The sequence below is a fragment of the Abrus precatorius genome, unplaced genomic scaffold (assembly GCF_003935025.1).
Source record: "Abrus precatorius isolate BTA unplaced genomic scaffold, Abrus_2018 Scaffold10, whole genome shotgun sequence".
Classification (NCBI taxonomy): domain Eukaryota; kingdom Viridiplantae; phylum Streptophyta; class Magnoliopsida; order Fabales; family Fabaceae; genus Abrus; species Abrus precatorius.
Window position 1 is genome coordinate 17584291 of NW_020874292.1, and position 15804 is coordinate 17600094.

The window sequence follows — 15804 nt, forward strand, 5'->3', positions numbered from 1 at the left end:
GAATTCAAGTTGAATTAGTAAACATGAAGTTATGTTTTAAATTATTTTTCAATTTTGTTATGTAAATAAAAGGAGATATTTGTTTTACTTAATCCAATGAAATTTCACTATCAAATTAATAGGCTAAGCAACTTCCTTCACTTAAATTGTTTGAGTGAGTTTGAGATCTTTCATGATTAGATAGAGGTATTAGACTTCTTGTCAACAATTTTTTTTTATTCCTGTTTAATTCAAAAAAAATTATTTTGTAATATTTTTTTTATTCTCTTCAAATATTCAACACTTACTCATTAAAGTAAAATAATTCTTTTATATCAAGACAACTAAAAACCTACTTCAATTTAAGTTTTATATAAGGGCATGTACAATATTCATTCAAATGATCTTGATAATATATAAAAAACTTAAAAAATGTTTCAAATTTTATTACATATACATTGTAGTTGTCACAGTCATAAGTCTTTTATTTTGTCTCTCAGTATAAGTGACAACTCATATTTTGTAGATTGACTTTTTTTTTTTTTATCTTAGTAAATATTCTTATAAAGCAATAATTTCAAGCATTAAACAAATTTTTTGAAATTCTTCAATAAATTGCTCATCCTTTGAGAGTCTACACAAGATCAACTAATAGAACAAAGTTTATAAATTATTTAATTTAATTCATTCAAAATCTTCTAATGTCAAGCTTATAGAGAAATAAAAATATGTCTTTTAATTATCTTTAACAATTTTTTAGATTATTTCTTTAGCTTGAAATCCATCAAAGCTAGTTTGTGTGATGACTTTCAATCTAAAATATCTGCTTCAAATATTTTTTTAATATTTAGTCTTCTAAAAAGGCAACAAGCTTTTGATTATTGAAAACACATTTTTATAATTTTCTTTTTATCTTCAAAAGTAGGATCTACAGTTTAGAGACAAACAAAAGTTTCTTCCCTTGTCATATTAACACAAACTTTAAGAGGGCTCAATTATATTGGATCTTCAAGTACAATGTTTTCTAATAAAGTATTTTTATGACCTTTTAACTTCTAAAGCTTGAAATTATTTTCATTTAGTTATATATCTTTCATTTTTGTGTAAGCACTAGTAATTTTTATGAAACGAACATTACTTTTTGTATCACAATTATTTATTTTAATGAGACATTTTAAATTTATTTATTTTTATAAGAATATATTAATATCCTTATAATAGTAAACATAACTTTGTATGAAATAGCTTGGTGTTATTCTTAAAATATTGTTAGTCAAATATCAATGTTAAGACAATATAAATACACTGTGACTAGTTTGTGGATGGATTGATGATTCAATCTCCTAAATCATTGATATAAGATATTAAGTCTTCATACCAATGCATAATAGGAGAATAAAATGTTGTATTAACTCATCTTGTGAATTTTGTATAGATCATTGCATGAGTGTAATTAACAATTTTCTATGTTTTAATCTTACATGACAAACTTTACATTTTAATCCAATGAAACAACACCCATAACCATGTGATCATAAAATTAAAGATTAGAGATAGAATAAATTATGTGAAAAATGTGAGTGATCTAGATGAAATTTGTCTCTCCTATAAAATAGGAGTAATATTTATAAGGTGGCTTTTTTATAAGATCAACGTATGATTGTATGGTTATAGTTAGTAAGATAAATATGAGATATTTATTTTTAAAAAAAAAGTATGCTTGAGCATTAAGACAATAAAATTAGATTTTATAAGAAAATATATTTTATGCCTTGTATTTAATTAATATATGAGCAAATGAATTAATCATATAGTATATATTATCAAATAAATAAGTTGTGTCAATTCAATGATATTATTAAAAAATAGTGATATATTGTTAGATATCACTTATTGTTTATATTAAATATAAATAATTTATTTTTAATATCATAAATCAAATATTAAAAAATTGAGGGTGAAAAACAAAAACAAACTAACTATAAAAGAAAGGCATGTTTAAACAATTCATTTTGTCAACTTCTTGATTAGTGATAAAATGCACTTTATAAATCTTTTAGAGACTAAGAAAAACACACAACTTAACCCTTATATAATTTTTAAAACTTTTAATTGGAACCTCTAATTTTTAAAATTATATTAAATAAGTCTTTTTTCATTAAAAATATTAATTCTATTAGAAATTATGGTTCATCTTTTTCATCTCTACAACTTCTTCCTCTTAGCTTATTAGGCTAAAATTTAGAAAAGATCAAGAATACAAGAAGCACATTTGTAAAAGAATACTTAGAGTTGGATTTCCTAGACAAGTTTAGTGTAAAAAGATCTGGTTTATGAGGTACATTTTAACATTGATTAATAGTGAAATTCTTGACTATGTATCAACAACTGGAGATAGCCCTTAGATTTATGTGTGAACTAGTATAAACTACTATATTCTATTCTTTTAGTTCTATTTGTAATACATTAAAATTTTCCTAAAAGAAAGGAAAATATTTTTTTAAGAAAATTTTATTTTCTCTTTCTTTTGTTTGGAAAACTAGGTTAGATCTACAGGTTGTCTTATAACACCTTAAATTTAATTTTAATTAAATAATAATTTCACAAATCAAATAACCAAATTTTCATAAAAGATTTCGAAATAAGTGAAAGGCTACATATTAATATCAAATAACTGCTACAGGACTAGTTCAATTACAACAATTTCAAAATAAAACTTAAGTCTTATAGCAGTCCATCCGTCCCTTCACTAAGTCTGGTGCTGATCGTCTTGATTACCTGAAAAATGAATGTAAGGGTGAGAACTCTACACTACCTAAAAATACACAATTAACGTAGAGTCTCATCTTCAGAACATTTCCAATACATTAAACAAATACAATCACAAGCAGCATTATCACACAGCTCATGTTAATTTAACACCGATGCACTCACAGCATAAATACAATACATAAACCCATGCATATGCACGCCAGCCACACTCACTGTGAGACTGTGATTACAGATTTACACCATGAATGGTTGCTGGTTACTCCTACCTCACAGATACCACGTGGGCAGTCACGGATCACTCAGCAAAGGTAATGCTCAGAGGTCTAGTCAGGAAGAGAGTGTGTGACTCGTGGTGCACCCGTTCCACAGTCGGTGTCACCACCACTCTCTCCTCCCCAAGGTATTTCTACCGTCGTCATCTTCCACACCCTCAGTGTATCGCTGAACCATTCACAACACATTACAACTGCGCTACACGCCCCATTCACAAACATTTCATTCACGCACGCAATATTCATGCTTGCACATGGCACACCGCCTATATTCAATTCACAGCACACGACACGCAGTTTACAATTATTGTTCCTATTACACGGCCCTTGGCTCACATTTTCACAATATTCATTCAAATATACAACACAAGTGCTCATACTCATTCTATCACACAACATTTACATATAATCCAAATCCATCAATTTCAGATCACACACATAATGTTCACATATCACGGCACATGGCTCACATTACATTTCTCAGCAATTTCCTAACTCAGTCACAACACAATATTCAGCAGAATATCAACAATTCATGCACAAAAGAGTAGGATAGAGTCCCCCCTTACCTTGGATTGAAGACCCACACTCGGATTCGACCACGAACCTACTCCCTACACAGATTTCGGCCTAAAACACATGGAAGAACTCCATGAGAACCCAAGGAAACCCAGAAACACAGAAAAAGGGAATAAGAAATGGAACCCTAACCATTAAAATTTACCTCCAAGCATTCTCCACACAAATTGAACCTTCAATTAATCTCTCGAATGGCTTTGGAGGCAATTAATTGGTGAAATAGGGCTTTTGGTATGAGAGGATCCAAAAGATTTTGAAGGGAGAGGAAGAAATAACTCTCCCCGAACCCTAATCCCCTTAAATCCTTTCTGGTCGCGCACCCTCGCTACAACAAGATATTCTCGCTGCAGCGAGAGGTGTCTTGCTGCAGTGACGCCCTCTGTCGCCACAGCAAAAATTTCAGATAAAATTGCACTCTGGTTTCTGCAGAATCTCGCTACAGCAAGACTGCACCCAGAAATGCACCCCAAATTGTTGCTCTGTCGCCACAGCGAGAAGGCGACAGTTCTAGTCCTTCCTCCCAGCTCGCTACAGCAAGAATTCTCTCGCTGGGGAACAGCCCAGCATCACGCCCTGCACTTAGGTACTTAGCCCATCTCAGTCCTATTCAGTCATGTATACACATAAATACACACATCCATATAATACACATAAACATCATTATCAAATAAATTCACACACATATGAATATATATACATATATAATAATAATAATTAATATTACCAAAATTCGGGGCATTACATATCTCGCCAAAAATAAGAAAAAAAATTGCTACTATCTTCGTATATGCAAAGATGAGCAAGGGTAGCAAACTAATAAATTAAGAGTTAAATTGATTTCGTAGTATAACAAGAATAATGTACAAGAATATATGAAGAAAGTATTGTATTGGTCTAAGAATGTTCTTTGTTGCAGACATGCATGGTTGTGTACATGACTTCATTAAATGTTGAGACTACATTTTGTTATACTTTTATCATATAAATCATCTTTTGTCATTCCTTTTAAGTAAAAGATGTTATTATTTGAATTTTTTTTAATCTAATGTTGTTGGAAATTGAACACGTAGTGTAATGGAACATCAAAGATTCTCAATTACTCTTGTGACATAAGCAAGAAAAGGAACACTCAAAATTTGAATAAGTTTACGTGGACACAAACATGGTAGTGGCATCCACGTCTCTGTTATAGTCATGTCTCTATAGCAGTCATGCTTAATTTATAAGCACATGAAGGTGCTTAACTTTTTGACAATTAATATACTAATTCTCTCATTCCATATGTTTTGTTATTTAAGGTTCCTACACATAGATTAAATGTGTGTTTGAGTACTATTTATTAAGTGAACTAATAAGTTTTTTTAAATGATGTCATAAATTTAATGATACAATTTTTAACATGAGATAAAAATAATTTTTTTTGATAATTTATACTAAAAAGCTTAATAAATTAAGCTAAAAACAACTTTGAGAGTCATAACTTATTTTTATAAGTTGTTCATAACTTTTCTAAAATAGGCACTAAAAAGTTTTTAATTGATGTAATATATTAATCACATTTTGACAAAAGAAAAATTGAGTAAACTATGAAGTTAGTATATAAGATTGTTAGAGTTGTACATTTTAGTTCTTTATATTTTAAAATATTTTTGATGGTCCGTGATGAGACACTCCTTAATCATCTCATTTTAATTAAATATTACAGTTAAATGAGCTTGAAAAGAGTTAAGCTAATAATGGTGAGTACTAGCTTCATCCACAACAAAAACTTTACATTATAGCTTACAATTATTGAATTATTATAACTCATTCTTTTCATTATAAAATGGAAAAGAAATAAAAAGTACATAACTAAGGACCAAGACTTTGCTATTTTCAAAAGATAAAAAATGTTTATCAACCTAATGTCTTCTTGGGCTTCTTCCCTAGCTCAGTCCAGTCTTTTATGCATATGTTCTCATGAATTTATGGAATAAAGATCACATAAACACAAATAATGAGTATATGTTTCATAAATATTTAATGGGTGTACTTTAGATAGGATTCCCTAAATGACTTTGAACTTAAGTTTGGTTAATCCTTATTATGATTTTTGACAATAAATTGAAATCTTGTGTCACATTCATTTACCTTAATAGGCTAAGTTTAATTCTAATTGAATTTTGATCTAATTCCTTACATCACCAAAATCCTACATTTTCCCTAACTTGTTAGCTTATTCACTAAGTCTTCTAGTTATATTTCACTTATACTCCCTTAATCCAATCTTAGTTAATTTGTAATCAATTTGGTTGGTTAACTAGACATACTACTTCAATACTTAGTTGGTCCGTTTTGACATAACCTCCCTTCGTTGACTTATAATTTAACTTTAAAAAAATCCTCATTTAATTCTTAAACTTGTGCATAGAAGCTTAATTTTCATCATTGGGATACTTTGTGTGTTTAAGAAATTTACATGGGCTCCCTTTACTTTACTTTTGGCTTCTTAATCAAGTTTTTATCATTACATTTTAAATAAAATTTCTTATAACTTCTATCATAAACTATATACCTAATTCTTTGGACTTGGTCATCCCTTCCTCTGGCCTTAAGCTAATTATTTTGATACAGTTAATATTAAATAAATTAAATTTAAACAATATGTTCACATGTCAATTTCTAGTGTTAAGTTCAAATTGAATTGGATTTTATCAAGGTCTTCACTTCACCTCCCAAGGCTACACTAAATCCAAATTGAATCAATTCACACCTAAAACCTTCCTTGACTATTATTTTTTAAGTCTCTATGCTTTGATTTTTAATCATATTCATTGCCTTAGATTAATTCATTTTGAATGTTGATTTTGTCACTTCAATTGTACATTAAAGCCTATACGATATAGTAAACTTTATTTTATTCTTTTATATTCATAAAATTTACTAAATAAGGTCACTAATCTTTAAATAAATCCAAAAATTAAATCCTATTGCGTATTAATTCTAAAACTAATAAATTATTTTGGTAATTTAGTTTTAAGAAAATTACATGAGAAATATAATTCTTTCTCCTTGAGTTATTTCTTACTTTTGTCTAATCAAAGAAATATCTTTTTTATGATTAAATTTACTAAAATAATCATAAATTGGTAAAATTTGAGGAACACCACTTGAGATTTCTCTTTCTTCATCAATTTAGTCCTTAAGAACATCAAACGATAGAAAATAGCAACAAAATTATGAGATGTTACATTAAGTAAAATAGAAGAATATTAGGAGCAATTATAAGAATTCAATGAAAGATCAACATCCTCTAACAAAAAAACAACATTGTATAAAAGGAGTAAACCTCCAAATTGGTCCTTAAGACTTTGTTTGGAGGAAAAGAGAAGGAAAGAGTTTGGAGGAGGAAGGAGCAGAGGAAAAGAGATGTTAAAGTTTTTCCTTGTTTGTATGTTTAATATTGAGAGAGAAGGGTACCAGAGAATTTAATCATAAATAATATTATTTTCTTTTATATCTTTTATTCATATTTTTTTCAAAATACAAAAAATTAAATATTTTTCTCTCTCTAAAAATTAATATTATTAAAATAAAAAAATTTTATTTTTATAATTGTTTAAAAATATTCTCACTTTAAAAACCAATATATTTTGAAAAAAAAAAATTCTAATTGTGAAAAAGCACGAGAGAGTGGAAAAGAAAAAACACTCGGAGAATTCAAAAAACTAATGTTAGGAGGGTTTTAGGAGGTTTAGAAAAACTTCCTAACTCTTCTCCTATTTAGTTAACTTCCAAATGGGAGTTAAACTCTACTAACCCCTTTCCTTCCCCTCCTAAACGTAACATCCAAACATAGCTTAAGATTGTTAGGAGCAATTAGAAGAATTCAGTGAAAAGTCAACATCCTTTAACAAGTGTTTGCAACCCCAAGTCATGTTATCATTAACAGAATCTAATGAATTATAATTTAATTTAGCTTCTCCAACTTGAAAAAGAATCTTCTAGAATCACATACAGTCAAAGATCCTTTGAAAAATATTTAAATTGGAAGATGAAACAATGTGTTTCCCTACATGTTCAAGAAATATAAGGATAAATGCCAACACTTTAATCCTAATTGGGACCCTCTTCATACTCAATATCAAAATCACCACCATCAAAATCTTTACAATAACCATATTCAAAGCTAACATGAAGTCACAATTATTGACCCAAACTGAAATTGCGACTTCATCAATGTTTTGTTCTATCTACGAACTTAGCAATGAAATCTCAAAAAAAGGTTGACAAGGGAGTGATTGTCAGAAATGTTGTTAATGGATTAAGATATTGAGGTTAAGTAGTTTTTGAAGCAATATTTCTTGAAACGACTTTGGCGATTATAGAACAATGAAAATTAGGATATTTGGGAAACATAGTTTTTCTTCTACATATTACTTAATGACATTTTGTTGCTATTGTCCAATGATTAATGACATACATTATTGCCAGTTTGAGTGAGAGAAACTTAAGCCTAGAAAGCTGATATGTACTGTTATGTGAGGGAGAGGAAGTGTTTTGTTCATAAAATTCAAACAAAATATAGCAAGAAAACAATGTGAAAGCTATTTTCAAAAGGCTTAATTTTTTTTTATAATTATGTAATAAGTGTTTTCAAAATTGGTTAATATAGATATGATGTAATAAAGTTTTCATAAATTTAAAAAATGTCACTACCTTCTTTTTTTTTTACATCATTTGTTTCATAATTGATGCAAAAACAATGTAAAAGCTTATTGTAGAATGTGTTTCTTGCACTAGTGCCTCAAAGACTAAATTGATGAACAAAAAAAATTCCCAAGGACCTTTAAAGGCATTTTAAATTCTTAAAGACTAAAATTCTTGACTCCAACAATCTCCAGGACCAATTTAAAAGTTTATTCGTAGGATTCATTTACTAATTTCTAATGGTAGATGACTTCAACGTCCAAATTGATAGACAAAGGACAATCTTAAGGACCATTAAAAGTATAATAAAATTTAAGAGATTAAAATATCCGTAACACCTATAACATCCTTATTTTTATATTTATTATTATAACATTGAATGTTGATTGTATATGTGAAGTTATTTGAATTTTTTAGAGTTTAAATGATGTAGATTACAGATATCTCGCTGTAGCAAGATATTTCTCGTTGTGGCGAGAAAGTGCGTCCAAAATCAAGCTCTTTGATGCTCTCTTGCTGTAACGAGGAGCTCTCACTATAGCTAGAATGACAGATAGCAAAGTGAAATTTTGTTTAATTTTTTCAAGTTAGAAAACTTGGATTACAATCTAAGTTTTGAGCTCTCCTCTATTCTCTCGATTTCTAACCTCTCTTCTCAGAAAAATCTCCCCAAAACCTCAATTCCCCTCTGAATTCGAGCTTGGGAACTACATCAATCAACTTCAAGAAGATCTTGGTTCTTTCATCAAAACCTTTCATAAACCCTCTTTCAAAACTTCGTTTCAAGGTAATGAGGGCTCTATTTTGTTATTTAAAGCATAATAAATATTTTGTACCCATGATAGTACTTTGTGTATGTGTTTTTTATGATTTTTTATGATTGAATGACATTGGATTGTTATGAAAGTATGTTTAGTTGATTTTGGGTATTAATGATATATTCTGATAAGTGTTGGGAACTTAGCCCGGAAGTGCTTTACTAAGCACGATCTTTTACTTGAATGGTGGATTTGGTACAAAAAGGAGTATGGGATAAGTGTAAAAAGCTGAATGAAGCTAGTGTGAATAGTTACAAAAATACACTGAGGGTATAGAGTCTGGAAATGATGGAAAATCTAGGAGAAACATAGGGTGGTGAGCAACATTTGCACATGTGTACACACTCTTTCTGAGAGTGAATGCGCCATATGGCCTCACACTTGTTTTCTGACTAGACTCCTACCTATATCTTTGCTAAGAGGCCCGTTGTTGTATATGTTGTATCCGTATGCATGGGTAATCGACGACTATATACCTAATTGTGTAAGACCTCAAGAACTGCTGGAGGCATTGTATATCTGTGATCGCAGCACACTGGAAGTGCGTATATGAAAAAAGGGAACATAATGATTTATAATGGAATATATGTGTATTTAATACATTGTTGTTGAAATTGATGTTATCTTTTATTCTATGGTTATGATTATGCTGCAATGTTAGTCTTTAAATTAGTGTTATGTTTAAATGATAAAATAGAATCTCATCCTTACTAACATTTTCAGGAAATCAGGATGATAGAGCATCAGGAAAGAATTAGACTAATAGATAGTTTTGTACATAATAGGCTTAATTATGTGTTTAATGAATATTAGAGGACTTGTTATTTTAAGTTTGTTGTCCTTGTTGAAGATATAACTAGGACTTTTATCATGTTAGAGATAGATTTCTTTTATAGTATTCCTTTTGCTTTTCCTATAGGTAGAATACATCATGCCCTATGTATCCATATCTATAGAGGTTTTGTTAGAACTCCAATAGCCTTCACATATCTATTTACATATCACGACCATGATCATCTCGGAAGACTGTATAGATAGACTTTTGAGCGAGTTACTAGCACAGAGGTCACAGCTAATTCAGGTAATCGTTATCTTGGATCAGACGATGATCTTGATTCTAACGACCTAGTAGAGATTGAGAGTTGGCATGGAAATGAATAGTATCGAGTTCTCAATGTTGGAATATGTTTTGGGGCTGCTCTAGGACTTAAATTACTTTTTGTGATGTAATTATTTTGGTCATATAAATATTATTTTGAGTCCTAATAAGTTTGTAATTAGGCCCTCTTTTACAGTCATTTATTCATATTTGACCTTTATTTTTATTGGATTTTACACTAATTTATTTTTTAGTTGTGCAATTTGATATAAAGAGGCCATGAGTAGATTTCGATTCATTTTAGGCCCAAATGAATGGGTTTAAAAGCTTCACAGCAATATGCACGCCTAATGAAGCATAGGGGTGCTTTGACAATATGCATGACTGTGCTGCACCATCATGCATGGCCGTGCTTGTTTGCATTAGCCAAACTTGCCTAGTTTAAAGGAGTTCTAATTCTATAAATAAAGAGGGGGAGGCATCGTAGAAATGATCTTTTTCCTAAGCATCATTTCACATAAGGCCCTTCAAGATTCTTGATCACTTTCACCTCTCTTGAACAGACCTTTGGCTCACCCTTGGCGACACTTGGAGATTCAAGTGACCATACTCGAACACCGAAGATTCATCTCTTGTTCTCGTTTGCTTTTCTCTTCATTATGGATATGTTATTGATTATTTTAGCTTTCTCTTTCTACATGAGTAACTAAATCTATAGCTAGGGATATGAGAATTATTGTTCATGACTTTATGGAATTTTGATATTTGAATCTAAATTTGATTTCCGCTTTCGTAATTAGAATTTATCTTATCGTTTCTCATTCTTAACCCTAATTAATTACATCGTCAGGCAATCGTACCTCGGTTAATTAATAGATCTATAGGATAAAACGAGATAAAAGATTAGGTAGACCAAACCAATCTTCATCTTCTAATCGTTATTGAATTAACAAATTCATAGGCTCTTTAGGCTTTTTCTAATTGATAACTCGCATGACCATTGGGGATATTAACTTAAAAAAAAGAATATTAATATTGCATGACCAGTGGATATTAATAGTATTAGTATGAATGATTAGTAATCATCAGGAAATCGAATTTAGATCTAAATAGAAAAATAACATAAAGGATTGAATGAGAACACCCATACGCCCTTGGTTTCTCTCTGATAAGTGTAACCAAGACGTGCTCTGTGTTTCTTGCTCTTAGTTTTTACAATTGATTTTATAAATTCTCATCCTGATTAGTCTCGCATATTTGAAGCTCAAACAATTAAATTAGAAAAACTCTTAGTAGTTGATAAACAATCCTTGTGGGACGATATTTCGGGAACTTAGTTGAAAACTCTTTATTACTTCTCGATGGGTACACTTGCCCTCTGAATAAGTTTTTGGTGCCGTTGTCAGAGATTATTATTTTTTCAATATTAAGAAAATCTTGAATTTAATTGATTTGAGCAACTTGTGTTTTGTTTTATTTTGTTTTGTTCATTGTTAGAATTTTCTTTTATATTTTTATAATTTTCGTATTTATTTTATTCTCATTTTTTTAAATTACTTTTGATGTATGCTCACTCGTTCTAAGTGTTCTACAACTTATTTGTTTGATTCAAAAATTGAAAGGATAGTTCGTAGACAAAGAAAAGAAGTGAGGGAGCAAAGAATGGAAGAGGGAAGGAGATCGATCCAAGATTACATGACACCCAATGCCAGAGGCGCTCCTGGAAGCATTGCGGCACCTAATGTGGAGGCAAACAATTTTGAGTTGAAACCAGCACTCATAACCATGGTTCAGAACTCCATACAATTTAGGGGCTTGCCTAACGAAGACCCCAATCTGCATCTGACAAAGTTCCTCCGATTGACGGACACTATAAAATACAACGGAGTCTCCAACGATGCTATTCGACTCTGGCTATTCCTATTCTCAGTGTCTAAAAGAGTGAATGTATGATTTTTCTCACTCCCAGCCAATTCCATAACAACTTGGGAGGATCTCACTCAACACTTCTTGGGAAAGTACTTTCCTCCATCAAGATCTTCCAAGCTGATGACAGAAATATGTTGCTTTCAGTAAAATGAGACAGAATCACTATTCGAGGCGTGGGAGCGATTTGGGAAATTATTAAAAAGATGCCCGCATCATGACTTTCCAACTTGGAGGCAAGTGCAGATCTTTTACAATGGCCTATCCATCCATAACAGGGCCACGATTGATGCCGTCGTAAGAGGATCTCTTATAAGGAAAGACCCAGATGATGCATACAGATTGATAGATGAAATGGCATCTGCTAGCTTTCAGTGGCACACAGCTGACACAAATAACTTCAAGAGAAAGGAAGTTGCACCAGTCTATCAAGCAGAGAGCAACAACCCACTGGTAACCCAAATGAAAGCTGTCACAAAGCAGCTAGAGTGCTTAATAAGAGCACAAGATTAACCCACAAAGTCAGCACAGAATACATAGTTTGATCAGGAAAAGGCAGACTTTATGAGTAATAATTATAACCCAGGATGATGCAATAGTAATACAACTCCTTGGGGAAGCCGCCAAGGAAATCAGAATGCGCCCTATCGACCCCCCATGTGCAAAATCAAGGGGAGAAGCTAGAAAGAAGAAAAGCTCCTAGACTCCAATCCAATTTTCAAGATCAGATGATGCAATACGTGCATAGCTCTGACAAGAGAATATCAAAACTTGAGGCACAAATGGAACAACAGATTGAGAGGGAAGATAAGAGATTTGCATAAATCAGAGCTGAGATGAGGACTCAGTTCTTAAAGCTTGAATTCCAGTTAGAGCAAATCACTAGTCTCCTCAGTCAAAGAGCACTAGGAGCACTACCGTCCCAACCAGAACCGAATCCCAGGGAACAAGCTAAGGCAATTACTTTAAGAAGTGGAAAAAACTTGAATGGAACACAAACACATGATTCATGCACCCCTGTGCTTGTTGATTAGCACGCCCTTGCATCACCCTACACGCTCATGTTGGCTAACAAAGAATGACTATGCTTTGAACAACACACCGAAGACACGGCCATGCTGCATGATGAGCAAGGTCGTGCTTGCCACCCAAATACGAAGAAAGAAGCAAGGAAAGATACATTAGTGATGCCAAGGCCGAAAGTTCCATTCCCACAACGGTTGATGGGTAACTAAAGAGACCCTTAGTTTAATAAGTTTCTTAGGATCCTCAGAAAACTTCACATCAATATCCCTTTTGTTGAAGCCATCTCACAGATTCCTAAATATGCTAAATTCCTCAAGGAGATGCTAAGCAACAAGAAGAGATTGGAAGAATTCGAGACAGTTAGATTGAATGAGGAGTGCTCAACAATATTACTAAGGAAGCTGCCATCTAAGCTTAAGAATCTAGGGAGTTTTACGATTCCATGCACTATAGGTAACTCTTATTTTGATAAAATGCTCTGCGACTTAGGCGCGAGTATTAATCTAATGCCATTTTCTGTGTTTAGAAGGATGGGTATACAAGAACCCAAGCCAACTTCAATTTCTTTGCAGCTTGCTGATTGCTCGATAACGTATCCTAGGGGCATAGTGGAGGATGTCCTGGTCAAGGTAGATAAGTTCATATTCCCAGCAGATTTCATTGTCCTTGACATGGAGGAGGATGACGAAGTACCCATCATACTAAGAAGGCCTTTCCTAGACACAGAAAGAACGATAATAGATGTTCAGCAGGGGAAGCTTACATTAAGATTGAATGATGAGGAAGTAGTATTCAGAGTTTTTAATTCACTTAATCATCCCTCTACTTTTGATTCATGTAATTTTGTGACAGTTGCAGATGCTACCTCCCTCTCCCTGGATGTACCACAGGTACAAGATGAATTAATAAAAGATGCATTGGAGAGGATACTTACATTGGAAAGGAGGGATCTGCACGACCTTGAAGAAATAATAGATGAGATCTTAGCATTGAACAGTGGGGCGCCTGGAAGATGGTTCGGGCGAAGGATATTTGAAGATTTAGGAGAACACCCCCAGAAAAGAACCAAGCCATCAGTCGAAGAACCTCCTGATTTAGAACTTAAACCTCTTCCCTCGAATCTTAAATATGCCTTTTTACACCCTCTATCTCACTTACCTGTAATTATTTCTGCCAATCTGATAGGTAGCATGAAGGAGAAGCTTTTGAGAGTATTGAGAGAGAACAAGGAGGCTTTCGGGTGGAGCATAAATGACATTAAGGGCATCAGTCCTTCCATATGCACTCATAGAATTCACCTGGAGGAGGAGTTAAAACCATAAGTACAACCCCAAAGGCGATTAAATCCCAATTGAAAGAAGTAGTGAAAAAGGAGGTAATTAAGTTATTGGATGCCGATATCATATTCCCAATCTCTGATAGCCCTTGGGTGAGTTTTGTGCAGGTTGTACCAAAGAAAGGAGGGACTACTGTTATGCAGAATGAACAACAGGAGCTCATCACCGTCAGAAAGGTAGCTGGATGGAGGATGTGTATTGACTATAGGAAGCTTAACGAAGCCACCAGGAAGGATCACTTCCCTCTACCCTTTATTGACTAGATGTTAGAGAAGTTAGCTGGGCATGAGTATTACTGTTGTTTAGATGGCTATTCTGGTTATATGCAAATTCCTGTAACTCTTGAAGATCAAGAAAAAACTACTTTTACATGCCCCTATGGTACATTTGCATATAAACGAATGTCGTTTGGATTATGTAATGCCCCTACTACCTTTCAAAGGTGTATGATGGCTTTATTTTCAGATTTGTTAGAGCATTATATTGAAATCTTTATGGATGATTTTTCTGTATATGGCACCACATTTGATAGTTGTGTACATAACTTGAATTTAGTTTTACAGAGATGCAGGAAAGCTAATTTGATTTTAAATTGGGAGAAGTGCCAGTTTATGGATGATGAATGCATTGTTTTGGGACACAAGGTGTCAGGAAAAGGTATTGAAGTAGACCCTGCCAAGATTGAGGTTATTTCTAAACTACCTCCCCCTACAAGTGTCAAGGCAGTCAGGAGTTTTCTAGGGCATGCTGGGTTCTATAGGAGGTTTATACAAAACTTCTCAAAAATAACAAAACCCCTTTCTAAATTATTGGCTAAAGATGTAGAGTTTAAATTTGATGAAACATGTTTATCTGCTTTCATGAAATTAATAGAGAAATTAATAATTGCTCCTATGATTGTGGCCCCTGACTGGTCTTTACCTTTTGAGCTAATGTGTGATGCTAGTGATGCAGCTGTGGGAGCAGTTCTAAGACAAAGGCAAGATAAGGTGTTTCAGGCCATTTACTATGCAAGTAAAACCTTAGATGACGCTCAGCGTAATTACACCGTTACAGAAAAAGAATTAAGGGTTGTTATCTTTGCATTTGATAAATTTCGTTCTTATTTGATAATGTCCAGAGTTGTTGTCTTTACTGACCATTCTGCCATCAAGTATTTGTTGTCAAAATAGGATGCTAAACCAAGGATTATACGGTGGATTCTTCTTCTTCAAGAGTTTGATGTAGAAATTAGAGACAAGAAAGGGAGTGAAAATGTTGTAGCAGATCATTTGTCTCGATTAGATGCTTCAGTAAGGGAACCCACG

At 32.5% G+C, this 15804-nt stretch overlaps 1 protein-coding gene and 1 non-coding gene across 2 annotated transcripts; one reads left to right on the plus strand and one right to left on the minus strand.

The window, feature by feature from the left end:
- The first annotated feature begins 11993 nt into the window (after positions 1-11993).
- LOC113851973 lies at positions 11994-12647 on the plus strand. Its single transcript, XM_027482240.1, has 2 exons — positions 11994-12155; positions 12381-12647. The coding sequence occupies exons 1-2, from the start codon at positions 11994-11996 to the stop codon at positions 12645-12647; spliced, it is 429 nt and encodes a 142-aa protein (XP_027338041.1).
- LOC113853384 lies at positions 12252-12358 on the minus strand. The gene has a single exon (XR_003502556.1). It is a non-coding gene; the product is annotated as a small nucleolar RNA R71 (small nucleolar RNA).
- Positions 12648-15804: the final 3157 nt, after the last annotated feature.